Below are 27948 nucleotides of genomic sequence, written 5' to 3'. Positions count from 1 at the left end.
CCAACTAAGAAATGCCACTTTCTAGAATTCCACTTGGCTGCCTCCGTCAGCAAGGCTGATGTGAAAGGTTAAGATGTCAGCAGTGCTGCTGCTTCTCCATCTTACCTCACAGTTCGCACCCCTCTTGAGAAAGCGAGTCCCCGCAAACTTACTGGATCTTCTAGCTATTAGAGTCACGTAGACGGGTCGTCCATAGATCAACAGCTCTTAGAAATCAAGTTAAAGTTATTTGAGCATTCACACGAAACCGCCACACCCCACCAAGAGAATCATTAGACCTTAAATATGCATTTAAATATAGCTTGTCCAGAAGGTTAAAGAACACCCAAAAGTTCTACCCAAGAATGGAACAGCGTTGGGTCTAACTGTTCTTCCAAATGAGGCAGGGATTAAAGCAAAAACAGGCCACCCTAAGGAGTGGTTTCCATGCATTTCAGATGAAACAGTAAAAAGGTGTTGGGTTCATGGCCAAGGGAAGGCCTGGTCTCTCCTTATTGCCAACTAAAGGATGTAAACAGGTACAATTAATCCTTCTTTAGTCTTCAGAGATCATACACCGCTCAAAGAGAACAATGCCGCTTAACAGGGGGTTAAATAGGAAGCAATACATCATACTCAGGGAATGGAGTAGGTATAATACTGTAAAAGTTCCCCAAATGTGTCACCTAACTGCAAAAACTAAACACTGAATTACTGAACCAATACACAGCTTATTGATTATGTCACCTTATTTAGCTTTCTGAGCCTCAGTTTCATCTTCTGTAAAATGGTGTAAGTACTAGTAAAGTAACTAACTTTATGAGGTGGTTGGAGGGACTAGGTTAGGTAATGCGTGTAAACCAGTGCCTGTCCTACAGTAAATGCTGCCTATACAGCAATTTCTTTTACCATCGTAAAGACTTCCACAATTCATTAAATGCTTGACAACTTGGAAACTAGTTTCATCACCTAAGCTAATGAGCTTTAAAATTATAATCCATGGTGCTATTCGCTATTTTTAAAAACACAAACATTTACTGTACTTAATGTAGGTCTGGCCCTGAGTTAGCTCTTGACAATACCAAACAGTTTAGAACTGCCTCTTGGAAAATACCTTTAGAAACTGTAGCACATTCTTTTTGGTGTCCTTGGTGGTGAAAACTTTTTGTTCTTTCCAGGTACATTTCACTTTTGGCAACGGAAAAGGTAATTCAGGGCCAAATCTCATTATTCAGTGAATAAACCAAGCAGATACTAATACTCACTGCTTGGAAATCATTATAAATTAATGAGCCTGACTTGCAAGTTCAGGGCATAAATCTTACTCATCCTCATTTTAAACTTCCTTTGTGTCAGCATCTAGCCTCTCTTCTCCCTCTTGTGCCGTAAAGAAGGAGCCATAGATGCTCTTTAGGACTGATCTCTCCAGCTATACCCCTTGATCCCATTCCTCCCAAATGTCCTAGTGCAAGATATGCATGATCAAATTTACTGACGTAATGATCTCAAAACAACCACTCCTTCAAAATTTTCACCATGGGTCTTAAAAAACCTAAGACACAAGAAAGAACGTCAACTGGAAAACAAGCTAGGTGTACAAATGCCCTACGTGATCTCAAAAAGGGACAGGAAAAAACAAAATACTACTTGTAGAAAGTAAACACTGCCTTTCTAAGCCTCATAGCATAATAGCACTTTCTGGAAAGGTTTCAACCATAGTGACAAGTTAAGTAAAAGGGAACAAAAGTATTTATAAAATTGAACTCAAAATCAGCTTAACCTAAGGTTCAACCTGCATCTACTAAATCTCTTATGTCCCTTTCCAATCCAGGCCTTTCTTACATTATGCCTGAACCACAGCAAACTCTTCCTAACTCATGTCCACTGTTCTGGTCTCATTTTATTTAATCCAACTTGAAAACAACTGTCAACTCAACCTTCCTAAGTACTCCCCTCTACATTACCCTCTTGAAAAAGCTTTTCAAAAGTTCAGGCACCAAACCCAGAATACTTACTTAGTCTGACCACCAAAGCAATCTGATGACTAGCTACCCCACTACCCACTAGGTGGTACTTCCCAAGGATTTTACACCCTAAGACAGAAGACTCCCGTGAACTTTACTACCCCTACACTCATGATGCTTTCCCCACCTAGGAGCTTGCTGCTTGCTCCCTGCTCCCTGCTCAGGTCTGACTTTTGCTTAGAGCTCAGGCCAAGCCTGACTTTTCCTAGTCAGACTTTTCCTGAGCCTGCCCTGTCCTCCCCACCTGTCAGTGATTCTGCTCCTCCTCTCAGGTATGAATGATACTTATGGCCTCTATCACTTCCTAAGCACACAGCATTTCTCTGTTGTTTATCTCTCTGTGTACATAAGAGATCTGTTTAAATGGTCTGTATTCCTCTTTGTATTTCCACTACCTGATATCATCAGTAAGTTTTCCTGCTGGGTGTAGAGAATGGTAATGAATAATCTTATAATTCGTGTACATTCTTCTACAGATTGACACAGCTTAAGTTTAATAATATATACCTTGGCTTTTTTTTTTTTTTAAGAAAGGATACTTGACTGTCCACAGAACCCATGAATAATATACAACAGCCAGTCACGATGCACAGCATTTTTAATTATATCCAGAAGTTCACCGTTCCACACGTACTTCATATAAGGCTCACTAGAGATCCCAAATACACCTGAAAAATAGAAGTCGGTACCAGAAATATAAGGAAATGGTCTATACTCCTCTTTAAGTTCTAAAGTTTTTGTTTTTAACTTCAAAATAAAATGTCTGATTAAGAGCATTGTCATTTTCAGTGGATATAACTCATATCATCACCCAGAACACTGTGTTGATTCTGTACAAAGCAAAAGAATAAACATATTTTTCTGATTTATGAGAGTTTTTAACCTAAGAGAAAAGTAAACAAGAGGGAAATTAAGGACACATGGACAAATACATGACTAAGGCCGAGAGAGAGCATCAGGCAGTGGCTGGGAGCGCTGCTCTGGGGGTTCTGAGTGCCTGGGTCCAAACCCCGGCCCTGCCTCTCATCAGCAGGGTGGCAGGTGGGACCAAGAGTGCTATTTGCTACCTCAGTGTCCATTTCATACATCTGTACCTGTATCATGTGGTTGTTGTGAAGACAGTAATGAAGGTATTGCACAAAAATTGCTTCGAACATGCCTGGTGCCTTACTGATACTTCTGTAAGTGGGAGTTATTACCCTATCAGGCCTTTTCTATATGAAGAAATTAATTTCATCAAACGTGATTTTAGCATATCCAGATATACTTATTAAACATCAATGAGTTTTACAAAACGTATAAAGGGCAAAATGAGAACGAAGTATGTTTTTTATTATGGCTTAAAAGACTGTAACAGTGGGACGCTGGGGTGGCTCAGCCAGTTGTGTGTCCAACTCTTGATTTCAGCTCAGGTCATGATCTCAGAGTCCTGAGAGCAAGCCTTGGGCCAGGCTTTGAGCTCAGTGGGGAGTCTGCTTAAGGAATTCTCTTCCTCTTGCTCCGCCCCTCCCCCTGCTTATGCCCATTCATTCTCTCTCTCTCTCTCTCGAATAAATAAGTAAATCTTTAAAAAAAAAAAAGACTAACAGTTCTGGATAGCAGGCTGTTCTTCTCAAAACATAGTATGTTAAGAGTGTTTATATACTGTGACAAATACACTTGGTTTGAGTCATAAAAAATGAACCTTCTCTGCCCTTTCAATGCTTTACACGGAGCACGAATAGTACACACAAGAACTAGAGTCCTGTCTTTGCCACTTACCAGTCTCCATGAGCTCTGGCAAGTTGCTTAACATCTCTGAACCTCAATTTTCTGAATTGTAAAATGATAGTACTATTCACTTCAGAAATATGTTCAGATTAAATAATACATGCAAAGTGACTAATACACTGCCTGACATGGTACAGACTTTTTAACAGATGTATTATTTTCCTTTTCTACCTACCCCTATATCTTCTGCCCTCACTCTCTGTTTCCTATCAGTTTCCCCCTATGTGGTAGAAGGATAGTGTCCCTCAAAAGATGTAATGTCCTAATCACCAGAAGATGTGACTACCTTATGTTACATGGCAAGGAAGAATAAAATTTGCAGATGGAATTAATGCTATTAACTCAGATGACCTTGAGATGGGGAGAATATTTTGAATTATCCAGGCGGGCCCACTGTAATCACAGAGTCATTATTTATAAGTGAAAGAGGAAAACAGGAATCTAAGTGTCAGAGTGACGTAATGCAGGAAAAGCCTCGGCTGGCCATTGCTGACTTTGAAGATGGAAGGGGCCCCAAGCCAGGGAATGTGGGCAGTCTCTAGAAAATGGAATGGAAAGAAAACGTCTGCACAGTCTCAAAAAAGGAACACTGCCCTGCCAACATCCTAATTTTAGTCCACTGAGACCTATTCTGACTTCTGACTTCTCTAACAGTAAATTTGTATTAAGTCCCTTAGTTGGTGGTAATTTGTTATAGCAGCTATAAAAACCTAATACACACTGTTATTCATATCTGTCATGTAGAATTGCTCCAGAGATAGTAAAAAATTAAGTGGCTTTTAGAGGCTTACTTCAGATTCCAAAACAAATATTCAAATTCAGATTTGGGATGACATACAGTGCAAATTTAGAAATACTTTTAGCTTTTCTATTCCTAAGAAGACATGATGCAAGCAAACATTCAGGCACACATTATTTTGACCTCCACCCGTCTCTAGTAGTATATGTTACAATTTGGGAGTCTAAACCAGGGCAAATTTATGTGATCTTGATGTTCTGAGGTAAGGATGTTGCACTGAGTTTGGCCTTAGCACAAGCGATAGTCAATCTAGTAGATTAAGGGCAATGCTACAAATGGCATCCAGTTTAAGTAACACTCTAAGTCTTAGAGTGAACGGTTACCTTTGGCAAAATGCTAAGAGAGCACAGGCTCTTTCTGCTAGAACTTTAGATTACAGGCCTACTCTGCATCTGCATCTGCATCACTATTACTCAGGTTGCACATGGCAAGGTGCCTAAGACATTATTGACTTATGTTTCCAAAGTATATGCAATTCAGCTAAACTGCTCTTAGTCTGAAATGATTCCTTCAAAACATTCATTTTAGCAATGTCCCTGGCTTTAAAGTTCTAGACCAACCCAAAAATCTAGGGATAAAGGTACCAATCCTGTTGTGTAACTGGTTCATTTAGGATCTCCAGGATGATGGCTTTAAAGTTCTAGACCAACCCAAAAATCTAGGGATAAAGGTACCAATCCTGTTGTGTGACTGGTTCATTTAGGATCTCCAGGATGATGTCCACACGTGGTCCTGAAGAAGCAAGGCCTATGAGGGACACCTGGGTCAAGCTGGGACCAATCAAAATAAGAACCACCTCTGACCCGCTGCCTTGGTTCCTTGGCACATTGGCCATCATATCTTAATCTCTACGCCTCAGTTTCCTACTTAGTCTTTATTTCTTTGAAAGTGGCGTCATACCTACTGAGCAGAGTTTTTGTAAGAATTAGAGATATTGTAGTAATTTTCTAGGACACAAGAGATAATCCACGGTGAATTTTTTCCAAAACTCTCTACAAAGGAAAGTAAGGTGGTGGTGTGTATTCTCCAATATTGGAAAAAAACAATTCTCCATTCAAACTTCACCATAAGTCTAGACGTAAATGTATTCCATTAAAAATACAGGAATGTTTGCTAGGGAAGGTCAGCATACAATTTTCTGGCTGGCCCACAAATGAAATCACATTGTGGTTAATGATCTCTATAAAAATGAATTGGTCAAGTTTATATATCCAAAACCTCATATAAGGACACAGAGGAATAAGGGCCAGAGAAATATGAAGGAAATTTGAGTTAATTAAATGAGGTGCCATTTCACAGATGCCGTATTAACCTACATTAGATATATTGAAAATCACCTACCACTTCCACCCTGTGTAATTAATCCTTCATCTTCAAAGATGTCAAAACTCTCCTGGCGAGGCTGGGTTGTTTCTGACTTTAACATCTCCAGGGGCATTCGCAAGACAGTGAGATTATACTGAAGTGAGTGGGACAAGTCATAGCTGTAACTGAGAACATAACTGAAACTTAATATGAATTAGAAAAGCAAAACATATTTCAGTCTTGGCTCCTATATGGAATTAAAAACTGTGAACCACATTAGCACCTGTTCAATTACTTGGAAGCAAAGATATTCAAATAAACATTGTAAAATACAGTAAATCATGAATATAATTAGAAACTTAAAAATCACTGCATCCTCAAAAAATTAAAAATAGAAATACTATACAATCCAGTAATTCCAGTTCTGGGTATTTACCCAATGAAAACAAAAAACAGGAGGAGTCAAGATGGCGGAGAAGTAGCAGGCTGAGACTACTTCAGGTAGCGGAAGATCAGCTAAATAGCTTATCTAAAGATTGCAAACACCTACAAATCCAAAGGGAGATCAAAGAGAAGAAGAACAGCAATTCTAGAAACAGAAAATCAACCACTATCTGAAAGGTAGGACTGGCGGAGAAGTGAATCCAAAGCGACTGGAAGATAGACCGCGGGGGGAGGGGCCGGCTCCCGGCGAGCGGCGGAGCAACGGAGCACAAAATCAGGACTTTTAAAAGTCTGTTCCGCTGAGGGACATCGCTCCAGAGGCTTAACTGGGGTGAAGCCCAGGCGGGGTCAGCGCGGCCTCAGGTCCCACAGGGTCACAGAAGGATCGGGGGTGTCTGAGTGTCGCAGAGCTTACCGGTAATAGAACAGGGAAGCCGGCTACAGAGACAGAGCCGAGGAGTAAGCTCTAAACTTAGGGTTACCTTGAACCGGTCGCAGGCTCGGTCAGCTCGGACCGCGGCCAGAGGCCAGAGTGACGGGAGTCATTGGGCGCTGTTCTCTGAGGGCGCACTGAGGAGTGGGGCCCTGGGCTCTCGGCTCCTCCGGGCCGGAGGCCAGGAGGCCGCCATCGTCATTCCTGTCTTCCAGAACTCTACGGAAAGCGCTCAGGGAACAAAAGCTCCCGAAAGCAAACCCAGCAAACCCGAGCGGATTACTCAGCCCAGCCAGGTAAGGGCGGTGCAACTCCGCCTGGAGCAAAGACGCTTGAGAATCACTACAACAGGCCCCTCCCCCAGAAGATCAACGAGAAACCCAGCCAGGACCAAGTTCACCTACCAAGGAGTGTAGTTTCAATACCAAGGAGAGCAGCAGAAGTCCAGAGGAGAAGAAAGCAAAGCATGGAACTCATGGCTTTCTCCCCATGATTCTTTAGCCTTGCAGTTAATTTTTTTTTTCTTTTTCAATTTTTTTTTCTCTTCTTCTGCTAAATTTTTTTAACTTTTACCGTTTTCTTTTTTAACGTTTTTTAAATAGTTTATTTAATATATATATTTTTTTTTTCCTTTTTATATTTTTTTCAGCTTTCTTTTTTTAATAGTTTCTTTTTTTCTTTTCTTTCTGAACCCCTTTTTATCCCCTTTCTCCCCCCTCACGATTTGGGATCTCTTCTGATTTGGCTAAAGCATATTTTCCTGGGGTTGTTGCCACCCTTTTAGTGTTTTACTTGCTCCTTCATATACTCTTATCTGGACAAAATGACAAGGCGGAAAAATTCACAACAAAAAAAAGAACAAGAAGCAGTACCAAAGGCTAAGGACCTAATCAATACAGACATTGGTAATATGTCAGATATAGAGTTCAGAATGATTCTCAAGGTTCTAGCCGGGCTTGAAAAAGGCATGGAAGATATTAAAGCAACCCTCTCGGGAGATATAAAAGCCCTTTCTGGAGAAATAAAAGAACTAAAATCTAACCAAGTTGAAATCAAAAAAGCTATTAATGAGGTGCAATAAAAAATGGAGGTTCTCACTGCTAGGATAAATGAGACAGAAGAAAGAATTAGCGATATAGAAGACCAAATGACAGAGAATAAAGAAGCTGAGCAAAAGAGGGACAAACAGCTACTGGACCACGAGGGGAGAATTCGAGAGATAAGTGACACCATAAGATGAAACAACATTAGAATAATTGGGATTCCAGAAGAAGGGGAAACAGAGAGGGGAGCAGAAGGTATGTTGGAGAGAATTATTGGAGAGAATTTCCCCAATATGGCAAAGGGAACAAGCATCAAAATCCAGGAGGTTCAGAGAATCCCCCTCAAAATCAATAAGAATAGGTCCACACACCGTCACCTAATAGTAAAATTTACAAGTCTTAGTGACAAAGAAAAGATCCTGAAAGCAGCCCGGGAAAAGAAGTCTGTAACGTACAATGGTAAAAATATTAGATTGGCAGCAGAATTATCCACAGAGACCTGGCAGGCCAGAAAGAGCTGGCATGATATATTCAGAGCACGAAACAAGAAAAACATGCAGCCAAGAATATTATATCCAGCTAGGCTATCATTGAAAATAGAAGGAGAGATTAAAAGCTTCCAGGACAAACAAAAACTGAAACAATTTGCAAATACCAAACCAGCTCTACAGGAAATATTGAAAGGGGTCCTCTAAGCAAAGAGAGACCCTCAAAGTAGTAGATCAGAAAGAAACAGAGACAATATACAATAACAGTCACCTTACAGGCAATACAATGGCACTAAATTCATATCTCTCAATACTTACCCTGAATGTTAATGGGCTAAATGCCCCAATCAAAAGACACAGGGTATCAGAATGGATCAAAAAACAAAACCCATCTATATGTTGCCTACAAGAAACTCATCTTAAACCCAAAGACAACTCCAGATTTAAAGTGAGGGGGTGGAAAAGAATTTACCATGCTAATGGACATCAGAAGAAAGCAGGAGTGGCAATCCTTATATCAGATCAATTAGATTTTAAGCCAAAGACTATAATAAGAGATGAGGAAGGACACTATATCATACACAAAGGAACTGTCCAACAAGAAGATCTAACAATTTTAAATATCTATGCCCCTAACATGGGAGCAGCCAACTATATAAACCAATTAATAACAAAATCAAAGAAACACATCGACAAGAATACAATAATAGTAGGGGATTTTAACACTCCCCTCACTGAAATGGACAGATCATCCAAGCAAAAGATCAACAAGGAAATCAAGGCCTTAAATGACACACTGGACCAGATGGACATCACAGATATATTCAGAACATTTCATCCCAAAGCAACAGAATACACATTCTTCTCTAGTGCACATGGAACATTCTCCAGAATAGATCACATTCTTGGTCCTAAATCAAGTCTCAACCGGTATCAAAAGATTGGGATCATTCCCTGAATATTTTCAGACCACAATGCTCTACAGCTAGAACTCAATCACAAGAGGAAATTTGGAAAGAACCCAAATACATGGAGGCTAAATAGCATCCTTCTAAAGAATGAATGGGTCAACCAGGAAATTAAAGAATTGAAAAAATTTATGGAAACAAATGATAATGAAAACACAACGGTTCAGAATCTGTGGGACACAACAAAGGCAGTCCTGAGAGGAAAATATATAACGGTACAAGCCTTTCTGAAGAAACAAGAAAGGTCTCAGGTACACAACCTAACCCTACACCTAAAGGAGCTGGAGAAAGAACAAGAAAGAAACCCTAAACCCAGCAGGAGAAGAGAAATCATAAAGATCAGAGCAGAAATCAATGAAATAGAAACCAAAAAAACAATAGAACAAATCAACGAAACTAGGAGCTTGTTCTTTGAAAGAATTAATAAGGGGCGCCTGGGTGGCTCAGTAGGTTGAGCCGCTGCCTTCGGCTCAGGTCATGATCCCAGGTCCTGGGTTCAAGCCCCGCATCGGGCTTTCCGCTCAGCGGGGAGCCTGCTTCCTCCTCTCTCTCTGCTTGCCTCTCTGCCTACTTGTGATTTCTCTCTGTCAAATAAATAAATAAAATCTTTAAAAAAAAAAAAGAATTAATAAGATTGATAAACCCCTGGCCAGACTTATCAAAAAGAAAAGAGAAAGGACCCAAATAAATAAAATCATGAGTGAAAGAGGAGAGATCACAACGAACACCAAAGAAATACAGACAATTATAAGAACATACTATGAGCAACTCTATGCCAACAAATTTGACAATCTGGAAGAAAGGATGCATTCCTAGAGACATATAAACTACCACAACTGAACCAGGAAGAAATGGAAAGCCTGAACAGACCCATAACCAGTAAGGAGATTGAAACAGTCATCAAAAATCTCCAAACAAACAAAAGCCCAGGGCCAGATGGCTTCCCGGGGGAATTCTACCAAACATTTAAAGAAGAACTAATTCCTATTCTCCTGAAACTGTTCCAAAAAATAGAAATAGAAGGAAAACTTCCAAACTCATTTTATGAGGCCAGCATCACCTTGATCCCAAAACCAGACAAGGATCCCATCAAAAAAGAGAACTACAGACCAATATCCTTGATGAACACAGATGCAAAAATTCTCACCAAAATACTAGCCAGTAGGATTCAACAGTACATTAAAAGGATTATTCACCACGACCAAGTGGGATTTATTCCGGGGCTGTAAGGTTGGTTCAACATCCGCAAATCAATCAATGTGATACAACACATTAATAAAAGAAAGAACAAGAACCATATGATACTCTCCATAGATGCTGAAAAAGCATTTGACAAAGTACAGCATCCCTTCCTGATCAAAACTCTTCAAAGTGTAGGGATAGACGGCACATACCTCAATATTATCAAAGCCATCTATGAAAAACCCACCGCAAATATCACTCTCAATGGAGAAAAACTGAAAGCTTTTCCGCTAAGGTCAGGAACACGGCAGGGATGTCCGTTATCACCACTGCTATTCAACATAGTACTAGAAGTCCTAGCCTCAGCAATCAGACAACAAAAGGAAATTAAAGGCATCCAAATCGGCAAAGAAGAAGTCAAACTATCACTCTTTGCAGATGATATGATACTATATGTGGAAAACCCAAAAAACTCCACTCCAAAACTGCTAGAACTTGTACAGGAATTCAGTAAAGTGTCAGGATATAAAATCAATGCACAGAAATCAGTTGCATTTCTCTACACCAACAACAAGACAGAAGAAAGAGAAATTAAGGAGTCCATCCCATTTACAATTGCACCCAAAACTATAAGATACCTAGGAATAAACCTAACCAAAGAGACTAAGAATCTATACACAGAAAACTATAAAGTACTCATGAAAGAAATTGAGGAAGACACAAAGAAATGGAAAAATGTTCCATGCTCCTGGATTGGAAGAATAAATATTGTGAAAATGTCTATGCTACCTAAAGCAATCTACACATTTAATGCAATTCCTACCAAAGTCCCATCCATTTTTTTAAAAGAAATGGAACAAATAATCCTAAAATTTATATGGAACCAGAAAAGACCTCGAATAGCCAAAGGAATATTGAAAAAGAAAGCCAAAGTTGGTGGCATCACAATTCCGAACTTCAAGCTCTATTACAAAGCTGTCATCATCAAGACAGCATGGTACTGGCACAAAAACAGACACATAGATCAATGGAACAGAATAGAGAGCCCAGAAATAGACCCTCAACTCTATGGTCAACTCATCTTCGACAAAGCAGGAAAGAATGTCCAATGGAACAAAGACAGCCTCTTCAATAAATGGTGTTGGGAAAATTGGACAGCCACATGCAGAAAAATGAAATTGGATCATTTCCTTACACCACACACGAAAATAGACTCAAAATGGATGAAGGATCTCAATGTGAGAAAGGAATCCATCAAAATCCTCAAGGAGAACACAGGCAGCAACCTCTTCGACCTCAGCCGCAACAACATCTTCCTAGGAACATCACCAAAGGCAAGGGAAGCAAGGGCAAAAATGAACTATTGGGATTTTATCAAGATCAAAAGCTTTTGCACAGCAAAGGAAACAGTTAACAAAACCAAAAGACAACTGACAGAATGGGAGAAGATATTTGCAAATGACATATCAGATAAAGGGCTAGTGTCCAAAATCTATAAAGAACTTAGCAAACTCAACACCCAAAGAACAAATAATCCAATCAAGAAATGGGCAGAGGACATGAACAGACATTTCTGCAAAGAAGACATCCAGATGGCCAACAGACACATGAAAAAGTGCTCCATATCACTCGGCATCAGGGAAATACAAATCAAAACCACAATGAGATATCACCTCACACCAGTCAGAATGGCTAAAATTAACAAGTCAGGAAATGACAGATGCTGGCGAGGATGCGGAGAAAGGGGAACCCTCCTACACTGTTGGTGGGAATGCAAGCTGGTGCAACCACTCTGGAAAACAGCATGGGGGTTCCTCAAAATGTTGAAAATAGAACTACCCTATGACCCAGCAATTGCACTGCTAGGTATTTACCCTAAAGATACAAACGTAGTGATCCGAAGGGGCACGTGCACCCGAATGTTTATAGCAGCAATGTCTACAATAGCCAAACTATGGAAAGAACCTAGATGTCCATCAACAGACGAATGGATAAAGAAGATGTGGTATATATACACAATGGAATACTATGCAGCCATCAAAAGAAATGAAATCTTGCCATTTGCGACAACGTGGATGGAATTAGAGGGTATCATGCTTAGCGAAATAAGTCAATTGGAGAAAGACAACTATCATATGATCTCCCTGATATGAGGGAGAGGAGATGCAACATGGGGGGTTGAGGGGGTAGGAGAAGAATAAATGAAACAAGATGGGATTGGGAGGGAGACAAACCATAAGTGACTCTTAATCTCACAAAACAAACTGAGGGTTGATGGGGGGAGGGGGGTTGGGAGAGGGGGGATGGGGTAATGGATATTGGGGAGGGTATGTGCTATGGTGAGTGCTGTGAAGTGTGTAAACCTGGTGATTCGCAGACCTGTACCCCGGGGATAAAAATATATGTTTATAAAAAACAAACAAACAAAAAAATAAATAAATAAATAAATAAATCTAAAAAAAACCCACTAATTTGAAAAGATATATGTTAACGGGTTTCATTGTGTAATGGTTAGCACTCTGGACTCTGAAAAGATATATGTTTACTGCAGCATTACCTACAGTAGCCAAGATACAGATATGGAAACAACTTAAGTGTCCACTGATAGATGAATGGATAAAGAAGATTGGTATAGCTATAAAATGGAATATTACTCAGCCATTAAAAATGACTCTTAGGGGCGCCTGGGTGGCTCAGTGGGTTAAGCCTCTGCCTTCAGCTCAGGTCATGATCCCAGGGTCCTGGGATCGAGCCCCACATTGGGCTCTCTGCTCAGCGGGGAGCCTGCTTCCTCCTTTCTCTCTGCCTGCCTCTCTGGCTGCTTGTGATCTCTCTCTGTTAACTAAATAAATAAAATCTTTAAAAAAAAATGACTCTTAGCAATGGGTGTGGTGCATAAACAATGAATCTTGAACACCAAAAATAAATAAATAAATTAATTAATTAATTAAGTTTGGGGGATGGAAATGAGCTCTTGCCATTTGAAACAACATAGACGGACCTAAAAGGCATTATACTAAGTGGTATAAAACAGACAAAGGCAAATACTGTATCGTTTCACTTATATGTGGAATCTAAAAACCAAATCAAACAAACAAAAAAACCAGAAACAGACTCACAGAGAACTGATGGTTGCCAGAGAGGAGGGGTGGTCAGATGCGCAAAAGAGGTGAATGAGATTAAGAGGTACAAACTTTGGTTATAAAACAAGTAAGTCACTGGGATGAAAAGTACAGCAGAGGGAATATAGTCAATAATATCATAATAATGTTGTATGATGACAGATGACTATACTTACCATTGTGAGCACTGAGAACTACATAGAATTGTCAATTCACTATGTTGTATACCTGACACTAGTAATAATATTTTGTCTACTATATTTCAGTTAAAAAAATTATTGCATGACTTAGGCATTTGCACAATTAGAAATATATAATACAGTGCAAATGATCAACATTCACTGACTTGCAATGTGCATTTTTTGCTTCCCAGGGAAATCACTCTAACTTCATAGTCTTGTGCAAAGGGGTCACACTCTCATATATACTTGAAATGGAGTTCCATAGATGTTACAATATCTACAATATCCACAATATCCACTGTAGTTTATGTATGAACAAAAATAATTCTATTAATTATTAGTGGTAGTACCATAACCGACTTCATAATAAAACAGGAATAAGCAAGTAATATAAGCCATTATGATAAAACATGTTTTAGGAGAGTAACAGCCATCCAAAAAGTTGTAACAGTCTTTGAAATATAATTTTGGCCTTGCAGCCAAAAGAAACCCATTTTACAATCTTGATTTCACATTATTAACAATTTAAAAAATATCTCTAGCAATACATTTTAGCATAGAACTTCAGAAGGTATATAGAATTCTTTAAATTTGCCTGGAGACTCACATATTATTTCAGTTATTAGTTCTTCTTTAATTTGCTCATCTAATTTGGTTGAAATTGATTTGTTTCATCTGTGAAATTCAATTTTACCATACTTGCTAGTTGGAGCCATTAATTTTACTAGCATCTAATCTCAGGAATAAAAGTTGTATTAAGACGTTGATTTTTTAATCACATTTATAATAGCATCAAAAAATAAAAATATGTAGGAATAAATTTAACCAAGGAGGAGAAAGATCTTACACTGAAAATAGTAAGATACTGATGAAATAAACTGAAGAAACAAATAAATGGAAAGATACTTCATGTACATAGAGAATTAATATTGTTTAAATGTCCATACTATCCAAAGCCATCCATATAGATCTCTATAAAATTTCCAATGACAGGGGCACCTGGGTGGCTCAGTGGGTTAAGCTGCTGCCTTCGGCTCAGGTCATGATCCCAGGGTCCTGGGATCGAGCCCCGCATCGGGCTCTCTGCTCAGCAGGGAGCCTGCTTCCCTCTCTCTCTCTCTCTGCCTGCCTCTCTGCCTACTTGTGATCTCTCTCAGTGAAATAAATAAATAAAATCTTTAAAAAAAAAATTCCAATGACATTTTTCACAGAAATAGAAAAAACAATCCTAAACTTTGTATGGATCCACAAAAGACCACTAATAGCCAAAGCAATCTTAAGAAAGAACAAAGATGGAGGCATCGCACTTTCAGATTCAAACCTTTTAACAAAGCTACAGCATTCAAAGTAGCATGGCATAAAAACAGACGCATAGATCAGTGGGACAGAACTGAAAGCCTAGAAATAAACCAATGCATACAGAGTCAACTATTTGACAAGGGAGCCAAGAAGACACATGGGGAAAGGATAATCTCTTCGATAAATAGCGCTAGGGAAACTGGATACCCATGTACAAAGAATGAATTGGACCCTTGTCTTACACCATTCACAAAAATTAACTCAAGATGCATTAAGACTTAAATATAGGGGCGCCTGGGTGGCTCAGTGAGTTAAAGCCTCTGCCTTCGGCTCAGGTCATGATCTCAGGGTCCTGGGATCAAGCCCCGCATCGGGCTCTCTGCTCTGCGGGGAGCCTGCTTCCTTCTCTCTCTGCCTGCCGCTCTGCCTACTTGTGATCTCTGTCAAATAAATAAATAAAATCATTAAAAAATTTTAAAAAAATAAAGTCTGGAAAAAAAAAGACTTAAATATAAAATTAAGACTTAAAAACTATAAAACTATTAGAAGAAGACAAAGGAGAAAAGCTCTTTGACATTGGTTTTAGTGAAGATTTTGTGGTATGACACCAAAAACACAAGCAACAAAAGCAAAAATAAATAAGTGGGACGACAGCAAATTAAAGAACTTCTGCACAGGAAAAAAAAAAAATCAACAAAATAAAAAAGAAACCTATGGGGGCGCCTGGGTGGCTCAGTGGGTTAAAGACTCTGCCTTCAGCTCAGGTCATGATCCCAGGGTCCTGGGATCGAGCCCCGCATCGGGCTCTCTGCTCAGCAGGGAGCCTGCTTCTTCCTCTCTCTCTCTCTGCCTGCCTCTCTGCCTACTTGTGATCTGTCTGTCAAATAAATAAAATCTTAAAAAAAAAAAAAGAAACCTATGTAATGGGAGAAAATATTTACAAACCATCTATCTGATAGAGGGTTAATATCCAAAACACATAAGGAGCTCATAAAACTCAAGAGCAAAACAAAACAAACAACCCCCCCAAAAAATCCAATTAAAAAGGGGCAAAGGACCCGAATAAACATTTTTCCAAAGAAAACCGCCAACAGATATGTGAAAAAATGTTCAACATCACATAATGGAAATGCAAATTAAAGCCACAATGAGACAGCAATTCATACTTCCTACAATGGCTATTATCAAAAAGACAAGAAACAAGTCTTAGGTAAGCTATGGAGAAAAAGGAACCCTGATGCACTGTTGGTGAGAATGAAAATTGGTGTAGCCACTATAGAAAAGAGTATGGAGGTTCCTAAAAATTTAAAAATACAACTACCAGGGCGCCTGGGTGGCTCAGTGGGTTAAAGCCTCTGCTTTCGGCTCAGGTCATGATCCCAGGGTCCTGGGATCGAGCCCTGCATCGGGCTCTCTGCTCAGCAGGGAGCCTGCTTTCCTTCCTCTCTCTGCCTGCCTCTCTACTTGTATTCTCTGTCAAATAAATTTAAAAAAAATTTTTTTTAAAAATACAACTACCATATGATCTGGCAATCCTACTTCTGAGTATATGGCCAAAGAAATGAAATCACCATCTTGAAGAGATACCTGTAGGCCCACGTTGACTCTAAGCATAATTCACAATAGCCAAGACATGGAAACATTCTAAGAGTCCAGCAATGGATGAATGGGTATAGGATATTACTCAACCATAAAAAAAAGGAGGAAATCCTGCTATTTGGACAACATGGATGGAATTTGAGGGTAGTATGCTAAGTGAAATAAGTCTGATTATTTCCATATGTTCTTCACTTCTATGCAGAACCTAAAAAAGCCAAACTCATAGAAATATAAAGTAGAATGTTAGTTGCCAGGGGCTGGGGCATGGGAAAAGGGTAGGATGGGAAAAATGGGGAGATGTTGGTTGCATGGTACAAGCTCCCAGTTTAAGTTAAGTAAGATCTGGGGATCTAATGCATAGCATAACTGTAATTTAACATTAATGAATTGTAACTTGAAATCTGTTGAGAGTACATCTTGAATGTTTTTCTCACACACACACTCATAATTATATGAAAGGATGGAGGTGTTGACTAACCTTATTGTGGTAATCATGTCACAATACATATGTGTATTTAATCGCCACACTATACACCTTAAACTTATAGATGTTACATGTCAGTAATATCTGAACAGGTGGCAGGGGAAGGGGAAGGATGTTGATTTTTAATTCTCAAAAATCAATTCTTCCTAGTTAGAGTAATTACTTTATTCCAGCCTATTCTTAAGAATGTAGTATATCCTTTTTAAGGCTTACTTATTGACATAAAAACCATAACTGACATACTTTTACTCATGGGATGACTTGATCCCACAGCTCAGTATGGGGATCCAAACAAAGTTGAATTCGTGGAGAAAACCATTTCTAACAATACCACCAAGTTTCAGTGACAACTTGAAGATGGTATAAACATAAAATTAAGCGATAAAGACAGAAAAGCAGTTGACTGCAATAAACACAATGGAAATATACATTCAATAAACATCTGTGGATGTGAAAATTCTTTGTTTAGGAACTCTCCACTAGACTACTGTTAAAATAATGAACTTCCTTCAGTTTTACAACAATGAACACATAACCCATTCTATATAGCAAACTTGTTTTTATTTCACAGATAAATAAGTGGTTAACTATACGGACAATATAAAAATAAAGGTAAATAATGCAAAGTATCCCATCAGTGCATAACACCGATAGCCACAACACGCTTAGGCTTGTTTGGTCCTTGGGACTCAAGTCCTTTTTGGAGCATGCTATTTTGTGTTCTCAGTTTTTAGTTTGGATATTACAGCTGACAGAGGAATTTTCCACTTAGCGCAATAACTACATCTCCTAGGCCTACATATTGGTCACATTGGTGGTGGGATAATGCTCTATCATAATGTGCTGTTAGAATTTACTTGCCCATCGTTCAGTTACTGCTATTTGAGTCGTCCCTGCATTGACTGGTTTGTGGTTTGGGGACTATCATAAATAGTGAAGCTATAAATGTCTCTTTATAAGAAAGAATTAATATTTTATCTCTTATTTTCTTAGGATATGTTTTCATAAATACCTATGCCACATTCTTCTTCAGGAAGACTATTAATTTAAAAGACCATTAGCATTATGTTGGTATTGCAACAATTCTTCCTTTTATGAATTTATTTTTACCTAATTTTGCTAGATTGTTAACTAAAACAATCTGTGACATTGTTACAACTCTGTATTAGAAACTGAATGCAAATTTCATTTTCTAACTAAAAATTGCAAAATAAGAATATTTCATTAAAAACTCCACCTAAGGGGCGCCTGGGTGGCTCAGTGGGTTAAGCCGCTGCCTTCGGCTCGGGTCATGATCTCAGAGTCCTGGGATCGAGCCCCGAGTCGGGCTCTCTGCTCAGCAGGGGGCCTGCTTCCTCCTCTCTCTCTCTGCCTGCCTCTCTGCCTGCTTGTGATCTCTCTGTCAAATAAATAAATAAAATCTTAAAAAAAAAAAAAAACTCCACCTAAAACAAAGATGATTTTTATAGTGAGAATAATTCCCTTGTAATTGGTCCATTCAATATTCAAACATTAGATTTTTCAGAGGATGAAATACCTTTATGCTTTTAGATGAAATTACTTGGCCAATGGGAAAAAAAAATAGAGGAAGTACCAGTGTGTCCTCTGATTCTGTTTTTCCACCCTGAAAAATAAATATTTAAGTGACTGACAGGAGAAAAACTAAGTTCAAACTTACCTAAAGTAAAAATTGCTAGATAGGTCCACATTTTGAAATATTCGTAGATACCTAAACAAAAAACAAAAAAAAGCATATTACATTCACACAATACTATTATTTTTTCATAGCTTCACATATACATTTATATTTGTAAATGCTTTTATTAACACTGAGGAATTCAGGGGTACCTGGCTGGCTCAGCTGGTAGAGAATGCAACTCATGATCTCGGGGTTGTGAGTTCAAGCCCCACGTTTGGTATAGAGATTACTTAAAAATAAAATATTTTTTAAAAACCTGAGGAATTCAGTCCAGAACTGCAGAAGGAATTGCTTCTGAAGCAATTTCTAAGTCTGTTGATTGTCCCTTCAGAGTCCCTTAACTTTATAGTTTGACCATTTCCTCATCATTGATTATGCCAGAGAGGAAAAGTCACGCACTTACATGTGTGGGGAACTTAGACTTGGGCAAGACAAGTAAACACCGTTGTCGTTTTTACGATTATGTGCTTTGTAAAAGCTGTGAGGTTGGAGAGAGGAGGGTAGCAAAAACAAACAAAAATGTTTGCAAAAACCATAATTTGAAGTTGTAAAGTTTTATAACATAAAAAAAAGTACAAATAAACTATGTGCATATCTACCTCAAAGGATTAATAGATTTTATTTTTTTCATATTTTCTCAACTTTTTAAAGACTTGATCACAAATGGGTGTTGAATTTGTCAAATATATTTTCTACAACTATTAAGATGATCATAATTTTTCCCAACAATATTTTAGTATAGTGAACTGCTCTACCAAAATTTTCTAGTGTTGATACAACCCAGTGTTGCAGGGATAACTTCTACTTGTCATTATGTATGAAATGTTCACTAGTACTATATTTTATTTCCTAATATCTTACCAAATCTTTCTTTAAGCTTATTTATTTTTTTAGTGATCTCTACACCCAATGTGGGGCTCAAACTCATGACCCAGAGATCAAGAGTTACACACTCCTCCAACTGAACAAGCCAGGCACCACCAGATCTTTTTACTTAAGTGAATTATATAGTTTTATATGTTAAAAGTTTTACCTACCTAATAATAGTAATTCAGTCTACCTATAACAAGCTATTAATATAATTGTATCTTATTCTCAATAATGTCTATTGTTACATAGTACTAATACTAAAATAATTTCACTCCCTCAAAAAAGTCAAGTCACTATATAGAACAACATAATTTGTTTTACTATTCCTGGCTATAGAATCATAAAGATGAGGTTTATAAATAATACAAACCTCTTCAACTTTTTCCCATCCCTTGGATTCATATGTGCTAGTGTGATTCACTGTTTCAAAAAAATTTATTACTGAAGTATAGTTGACAAAAAATGTTGTATTAGTTTCAGGTATATAACACGGTGATTTGACAATTCTGTACATTATTCAATGTTCACCATAATAGGTATACTTACCATCTGTTGTAATATAACATTATTATAATATTATTGACTATTTTCCCTATGCTGTACTTTTCATCTTCATGACTTATTTATTTTGTAAGTGGAATTTTGTACTTCTTAATTCCCTTCACCTGTTTCACCCATTCCCCACCACCTCCCCTCTGGCAACCGCCAGTTTGTTCTCTACATTCATGAGTCTGTTTCTGTTTTTTGGTTTGTTTTTTATTTGTATCGTTTTTCAGATTCCACATATAAATGAAATCGTATAGTGTTTGTCCTTCTCTGATTTATTTCAATTAGCATAACACCATCTAGGTCCATCCACATTGTCATGAATTGCAAGAGGTCTTTCTCTTTATGGCTGAGTAATATCTCATAGGTGTGTGTGTGTGTGTGTGTGTGCGTCTACCACATTTTTTTTACCCATTCACTTTTACTGATGGATACTTGGGCTGCTTCCACATCTTGGCTATTATAGATAATGCTTCAATAAACACTAGGGTACACATACCTTTTCAAATCAGTTTTTATTTTCTTTGGGGAGTACCTAATTTGATTTTAGTGAATATACTATGTCTGCCTGTAAGATATGTGGGATATAATTTTTTTCAGTTAGTGCAAGACAAAAGGACCACCTTATCCATTAAATTCTTATTTTAATCTGACACAGATTATTTTTTAACAACCCCATTTCCAAATATCATCAAAGACAGTATCACCAGAATCCAAAATATACTGTCTCAGAGGGTCTTAAGCAAGAGAGCCACACTACCTTTAAATTTTGGTTTGTATACTTATACAACACTGTAAAAGTATAGACTGTAATTAAAATGTAAATTTAAAAACTAAATGGGGGTACCTTGGTGGCTCAGTCAGGTAACATCCAACTCTTGATTTTGGCTCAGGTCATGACCTCAGGGTCATGAGACTGAGCCCCATGTTGGGCTCCACACTGGGGACTGAGCCTACTTGAGATTTTCTCTTCCTCTCCCTTTGCCCCTCCCCGACTCTCTCTCTTTCTTAAAAATTTTTTTTAAAAAGAAAAAAAACTAATAAGCATGCCTAACTTTTTTCCTTTTTAACCTTTATGTTTATAATAAATATATTTATATATTAAAATAATTCTATTCTTTTCTCTATCAATATATTAATACACTTTTCCCACATTCCCAAGGCACCAATAATTTTCCTCCAAAACTTAAATCTACAGAAAAATTGGAAGGAAAAAAAACAGTACAATAAATACCATTTTGTCTTTCGTCTGAATTCACTGTTGAATCTCTCTCCTAAACACACACATATACATTCTCTCTCTTTAAATGCACAAGTTACATTTTATTCTAAACCATTTTAAGTAAGTAGCAGACATGATGACTCTTCACTCATAAATATGAAAAAACCTTGGGGGGCGCCTGGGTGGCTCAGTGGGTTAAGCCTCTGCCTTCGGCTCAGGTCATGATCCCAGGGTCCTGGGATCAAGCCCCATATCGGGCTCTCTGCTCAGTGGGGAGCCTGCTTTCCCCCTCTCTCTCTGCCTGCCTCTGTGCCTACTTGCGATCTCTGTGTGTCAAATAAATAAATAAAATATTTTTTACAAATATGAAAAAACAAAATCTCCTAAGTAAGAATATCATTTTTATACTTAAAATTTAATATCGATTCAATATCACCTGGTATATTATCCATATACAAAATGTCCCAATAAAGTCCTTTACAGCTATGTGTGTGGGTGTGCAAACACGCCTGGATAAGCACACATACATTTTAATCCAGGATCCAACAGATATTCATGCATTGCGTTTTGTTGTCATGCCTGTTCTAAAATCCAGAACAGACCTCTGGCTTTTTCTGTCTTCGATGACATTGACATTTTTAAAGAGTCCAGGCCAGATGTCTTACAGAATGCCCCACAAGGATGGATTTGTCTGATTATTTCTTCATGCTTAGATATAAGTTAAATGTTTTTAGTAAAGTTTCGTCAGAGGGGAGGGTGGGTGAAATGGGTGAAGGGGATTAAGAGGTACAAACTCCCAGTGATAAAATAAGTCACAGGCATGAACAGTACAGCTCAGGGAATACAGTTAATAATATTATAATAATATCGTATGGTGACAGATGGTAACCACACTCACTGTGGTAAGCACAGCAGAATAAAACAAAAATATACGTATTTTTAGCAAGAAAACTACACAGGTAATTTGTGTCTTTCCCACTGCTTCATACTGAAAGATAAATAATGTCAGTTTTGTCTCATTATTGGTGATGGTAAGTTTGAACATTTAGGTAATTATGTTTGCCATTTTTTTTCCTCTTTGTAAACAAAGTGATTCATGGAGTATATGTTGAGACCGAGTGAATAATCTGTTCCTCAAGGATAATGTCTCACGTAATGGCTTTAGCAGCTTTTGTTGATTTTCACCTAAATCACCCGTGATAATAAAGGTTTATAATAGACCTTGAACAAAATTATAGGATTCTGAGCTAGTATTTTGCATTTTTAACATGATATCTATAATCTTTTGAGTATATTTTGTCTTCTAATTGATCTACCACATTAAAAAAAAAAAGTAGTAAACAGTAGTTACCACCACTACATACCGAGCTTCATCAGGATGAGTAATTCGTACAGAATCATTAGGTATATAGATCATATTTGTATCTTCAATCTTATATATCGCATGACCGCCAATATCTGCCACCTTCCTCCTTTTAGTTATTAACACAATATAATAGCCTTCTAAAAACCTAACAAAACCTACACAAAAAGAGAGACAAAGATAATGTTTCCTACACTTAGTAATGCTTTTAGATATGTATTTAGAAGGTAAAAGATTTTTGACATATTTCCTACTTTACTTCTATGATTTATAGCTGTACAAATTTTCAGTCATATTATAATTAATCTCTAGAAATATCTGTACTGACATTTATCTCACTTAAAAAATACTGTTCTAAACAATTTTGTTTCATTCATTCTTTTATAAATAGGATTGAGGTGCTGTAAGCAAAAATATACACAAGATTAAGGGGAGTTGTTATTTAATAGGTATAGAGTTTCATTTCACAAGATAAATAGTCCTAGAGATCTGTTGCACAAGGCACATATAGTTAACACTACTGTACTATATACTTAAAAATGGCTAAGACTGTAATGTATATGTAAAATAAGTCAACATATATACTAGCAAGAAGTATATAAAAACAAACAGAATGTGAATTGTGTAAGACTGATGAATCACAGACCTGTACCCCTGAAACAAATAATACATTATATGTTAATAAAAAAAACAAACAAACAGAAAACCAAGTAAGTTCCCAGAAACTTACAGAACTATGCTAACATGCACTGTGAACCTCGACAAGGGATTAAAAATTAAGCACCTCCCTAGATTCGTTTGATCACAGAACCTCATCCTCTTTTTTTTTTTTTAAGATTTTATTTATTTAGTTGACAGACAGAGATCACAAGTAGGCAGAAAGGCAGGCAGAGAGAGAGAAAGGGAAGCAGGCTCCCTGCTGAGCAGAGAGCCTGATGCGGGGCTCCATCCCAGGACCCCGGGATCATGACCTGAGCCGAAGGCAGAGGCTTTAACCCACTGAGCCACCCAGGCGCCCCTCATCCTCTTTTTTAAAAAAGAAATAATTAACCAATGGATAAATGTCCCAAGAAACTTTGGGATATATTGGGATATATTTGGGATACTTTGGGATATATTGCTTAAAAGGAAGAACAAACTACACAGACTCCTGATTACTAGTGGCAAAACCCAACTTGAGCCAGCTTTTTAAAAAAGAAATTTACATTAAGGATACTGAGGGGATCCATGACACCAAAGGGCAACAATAGGATTGGGCCTCAGAAAAACACCCAGTCAAGATACATCTCTGCACATGTGCTCCATTCTTATCTCTCTCCATAGACTAGCCTCCCCCACAGACTAGCCTCCTCCACTTCTTTGGGTGATGTGTTGAGAAACACAGCTGCTAATAGCTCTAGACTTTACATCCAAAAGCTTCACTGGGAAAAAACAATTTTTTTTTTATCAAGTCCACTTCCAGAATTCCTAGGGAAGGACTTGGACTGGCCTAACTTGGGTTGTGGGCCTAGCCCTAGACTAATCAGTGGCTGCCAAGCTAAAGAATCATACTGCACTGAAAGCCGTTTATATAATAACTAGGTGACTTAGATGGGGCAAGGAGAGGTGGTGCCAGATCCCAGAAAAGTGGAGGGTTTTAGCAACCAATATATCCAGTAAATTGCATATCCTTCATGCAATCTTCCACAAGTATCATTTGTGATAGTTAAGCCTTTTATGAATGTTGGAGTGTTATAAAGTTATATTTTATGTCAAATCATTGGAGTACACATGTTGTATATTGGTGGGTAAAGAAAGACCGTATGTGTTATGTTCAGAAGCACTAAGTTCTCCGTGACATGCCAATTACTCTACAGTCTTAGTTAACAGATTTCTGGCTCCCAGAACTTTGGCTTTGGGAGTAAAAACGAACTCCTTTTGGGGAGTAGGGTCATTTCCAAAATGTCAACATGAGGGGCGCCTGGGTGGCTCAATGGGTTAAAGCCTCTGCCTTTGGCTCAGGTCATGATCCTAGGGTCCTGGGATCGAGCCCCGCATTGGGCTCCCTGCTCTGTGGGGAGCCTGCTTCCCCGCCCCCCACTCTCTCTCTCTCTGCCTGCCTCTCTGCCTACTTGTGATCTCTGTCAAATAAATAAATCTTAAAAAAAAAATGTCACCATGAGGAACCCAGTAGACCTTCTCTCCAGTGAAACTAATATAACTGGTGAAATTTATAAAAATAAAACAAAACTTTGAAAGTTTCGGAAACTGTCCTAATAGCATATAGCAAATGGAGAAATATTTATTCAAGAAAATCTACTGAGCCTTGGTAACAACAGCAAGTATGTGGTATCTGAATCATAACCTGCTTCTCTTTGACACCCCACTCCCAGTCCAGTGTGACAGAATATCTACTCCTGGCAGGAGTAGCCAAGAAGATAGTGCTTTCCCTTCTTTCCCCACTTCTCATTATAAGGCCACAGTTTCTGCTCAGAAGGTGCAAGCCACTAGAATATCTCCTCCAGTTCAGCTCTGTGATACTGGAACTCTATTCCCAAGCAAGCCACACTGAGATCAGGGGCTTCCTTCTTCTCCCCAGCTCCTACTCATAAAGTGGTGGTTCTACTCCAGCATAACCAGCCAAGAATACTGGGTCCACATTGACCTCACCTGCACTCACTCATAGGATGAGTCAGATACAATCATATAGCTGACTTCCTACCAGAAACAATGGAGGCCACGAGGCTGTGGGATAACATATTCAAAGCACTGATAGAAAAAAAACTGTCAATCAAGAATCTTATATCTAGCATGACTATCTTTCAAAATTAACTCTCTCATGTGCACATGTACTCTCTCTGTCTCTCTTAGAATGTTGGATTCTATAAAGTCTGAACCAGGATCTTGATGCTATGAACTTTCACTCTAGAAGTGACAAATACCCACTGTCTGTGTCTTGTAATTCTCAGCTGACAAAAAAAAAAAAAAAAAAGGAAATTAGTAATTGACTATATTAACATAAATGAGCTAAAACATATTAAAGAAAGATGCCTCAAGGATTTTATGAGCCAGACTGAGGAAAGATGCTGTTAAAATAGTGAAAAATACTTGCATTTTAGAGATTCACATAGCACAAACTGCTTTCAACAAAGTGTTCATTTACTCCTTTCTTTGCCTTAGAGACTAGCAAAAATATTCCCTGATTAAAGATAGAGGACGTAGGAATAGGGAGTAAAAAAGCTTATGACAATCTCATTAAAAGCAAGTTAGAAAGAAGCTACCCTTTTAGAGGTATAAAACTTCTAAAAGTAAAGCCCTTGGAAGCAGCATAAAAACTTCCATGTCTCATCATGGAATAATAAATATTTCCAAAATGAATGAGTTTTCCTTTTATTCTCGTTATACTTATTTCTTTTTTTAATGATCTTTTTATATTAATTTTTATTACATATATTTTCACACCATAAAGTTAGATGGATTAAAAAGTGAACCTGCATGTACCCACTACCTAGTTTGTTTGTTTTTTTTTAATTACTTTTCAGTGTACCAGAATTCATTGTTTATGCACCACACCCAGTGCTCCATGCAATACGTGCCCTCCATAATACCCACCACCAGGCTGGCCCAACTTCCCACCCCCTCCCTTCACAACCCTCATTGTTTTTCAGAGTCCATAGTCTCTCATCGTTCATCTCCCCCTCCAATTTCCCTCAACTCCCTTCTCCTCTCCATCTCCCCATGACCTCCATGATATTTCCTATGCTACACAAATAAGTGAAACCATATGATAATTGACTCTCTCTGCTTGACTTATTTCACTCAGCATAATCTCTTCCAGTCCTGTCCATGTTGATACAATATACTTATTTCTTATACAAAAAAATCTCTGCAGTAATTTCCCAACCTACATTCCAACTGAATTTTAATTTTATGTTTTTAGCTCAAGACTACTTATACCATTCTACTTTTCTCTTCATAATTTGAATACAGGAAAGAAAATATATTGCACAAAAGAGACTCTTCTACCAGCACAAATGCCTTCAGTTTATTATAAGTGAAATTATTTTCTTCTTCCTTTTTATGACCAATGGGAATTGTTGCTCCCTTTTTTAAAAGGTTCCTATCCAAGCTAGCCAACAATTAAAACAATTAAAAGACTTGAGTATGGCACAGACAACTTCAGGAGTCAGCCCATTCATCACTTTAACACACTCAAATAAGAACAAGTTTTTTCATCTTCATTCTGTGTACTTCTGACCCCAGACCAATTTCACTGAGTACTTCCAAGAAGCCAAGATGACAGTCATCATGCAAAAATGATTTCTCTCTCTCCAAGTAGAGAAGGCTGTTTCATCTGAAATGGACACCAAGCAAAATGTATAAAAAAGGACAGTGTAAGAGGTTGTAGTGGGAGTGCTGGTGGCTGAAGAGTATCCCACCAACAGTGAAGAATGCAATATTCCTGTTTCAGAGGTCACCCTGCCAGCTAGTCATTATCTTAAAAGCCTTCAGGAAGAATAGCACTTTGGCAGAGAAACATGAAAAACCTCCACAAGGTGCATAGGACCTTTGTACAACAGAGCTCTCTAGAACCAAACTGACACTCTAATACCACACTTACTGCTCTCTCACTAGCTTGAGGCTCACACTCTGTTTTTGTTGTCTTCATTATTATCTTGGATTTGCAGTCCATTTCTAAGGGTTGTGCTTTAAATAATAATGGAGTCCATCACTTAGTCTGCTACAATGATACTTATTCTACTGCCCCCCTGCAACATACTAGCAACTGAAAAGACTATCCTCAGACAGGTGACATAAGCAGAAAAAGGCCATAAACCTGAAGCTATGTACCAAAAGGGGCTGGCATGGTTACAGAGCTCAGTCTAGTGGACTACAAGTAACCAGGGGCAACTGAGGGCTCAGTCAGTTGAGCATCCAACTCTTGATTTCAGCTCAGGTCATGATCTTAGGGTTCTAAGATTGAGCCCCACATAGGGACTCTCCCTCTCTCTCCCTCTGCCCCAAGACCCCCTTCTGCCCCTAAAAAAGAAAAAAAGAAAAAAGAAAAAGACTACAGGTAACCATCCATTGTCTCCGTCCATGTATCCCAAGACCAGATAAAACAACTTTGGGAGGGATGCTCATGAT

General features: G+C 38.2%; 1 protein-coding gene across 3 annotated transcripts in view; it reads right to left on the bottom strand.

Annotated features, from left to right (window-relative positions):
• FIG4 (FIG4 phosphoinositide 5-phosphatase) overlaps positions 1-27948 on the bottom strand; it is a 139002-nt gene that overhangs the window by 87286 nt on the left and 23768 nt on the right. For 2 of the 3 annotated variants that reach the window (XM_047734130.1, XM_047734131.1), the window contains exons 4-8: positions 22823-22979; positions 18800-18850; positions 5914-6062; positions 2543-2671; positions 106-206 (exon numbers count right to left, since the gene is read on the bottom strand). In XM_047734130.1, coding sequence (XP_047590086.1) covers positions 106-206; positions 2543-2671; positions 5914-6062; positions 18800-18850; positions 22823-22979 — 587 coding nt within the window. The remainder of the gene's footprint in view (positions 1-105; positions 207-2542; positions 2672-5913; positions 6063-18799; positions 18851-22822; positions 22980-27948) is intronic. The other variant, XM_047734132.1, reaches the window with a different exon arrangement.

Source organism: Lutra lutra, chromosome 6, assembly GCF_902655055.1.
Source record: "Lutra lutra chromosome 6, mLutLut1.2, whole genome shotgun sequence".
NCBI lineage: Eukaryota > Metazoa > Chordata > Mammalia > Carnivora > Mustelidae > Lutra > Lutra lutra.
This window is presented reverse-complemented; position numbering and strand designations above follow the sequence as displayed.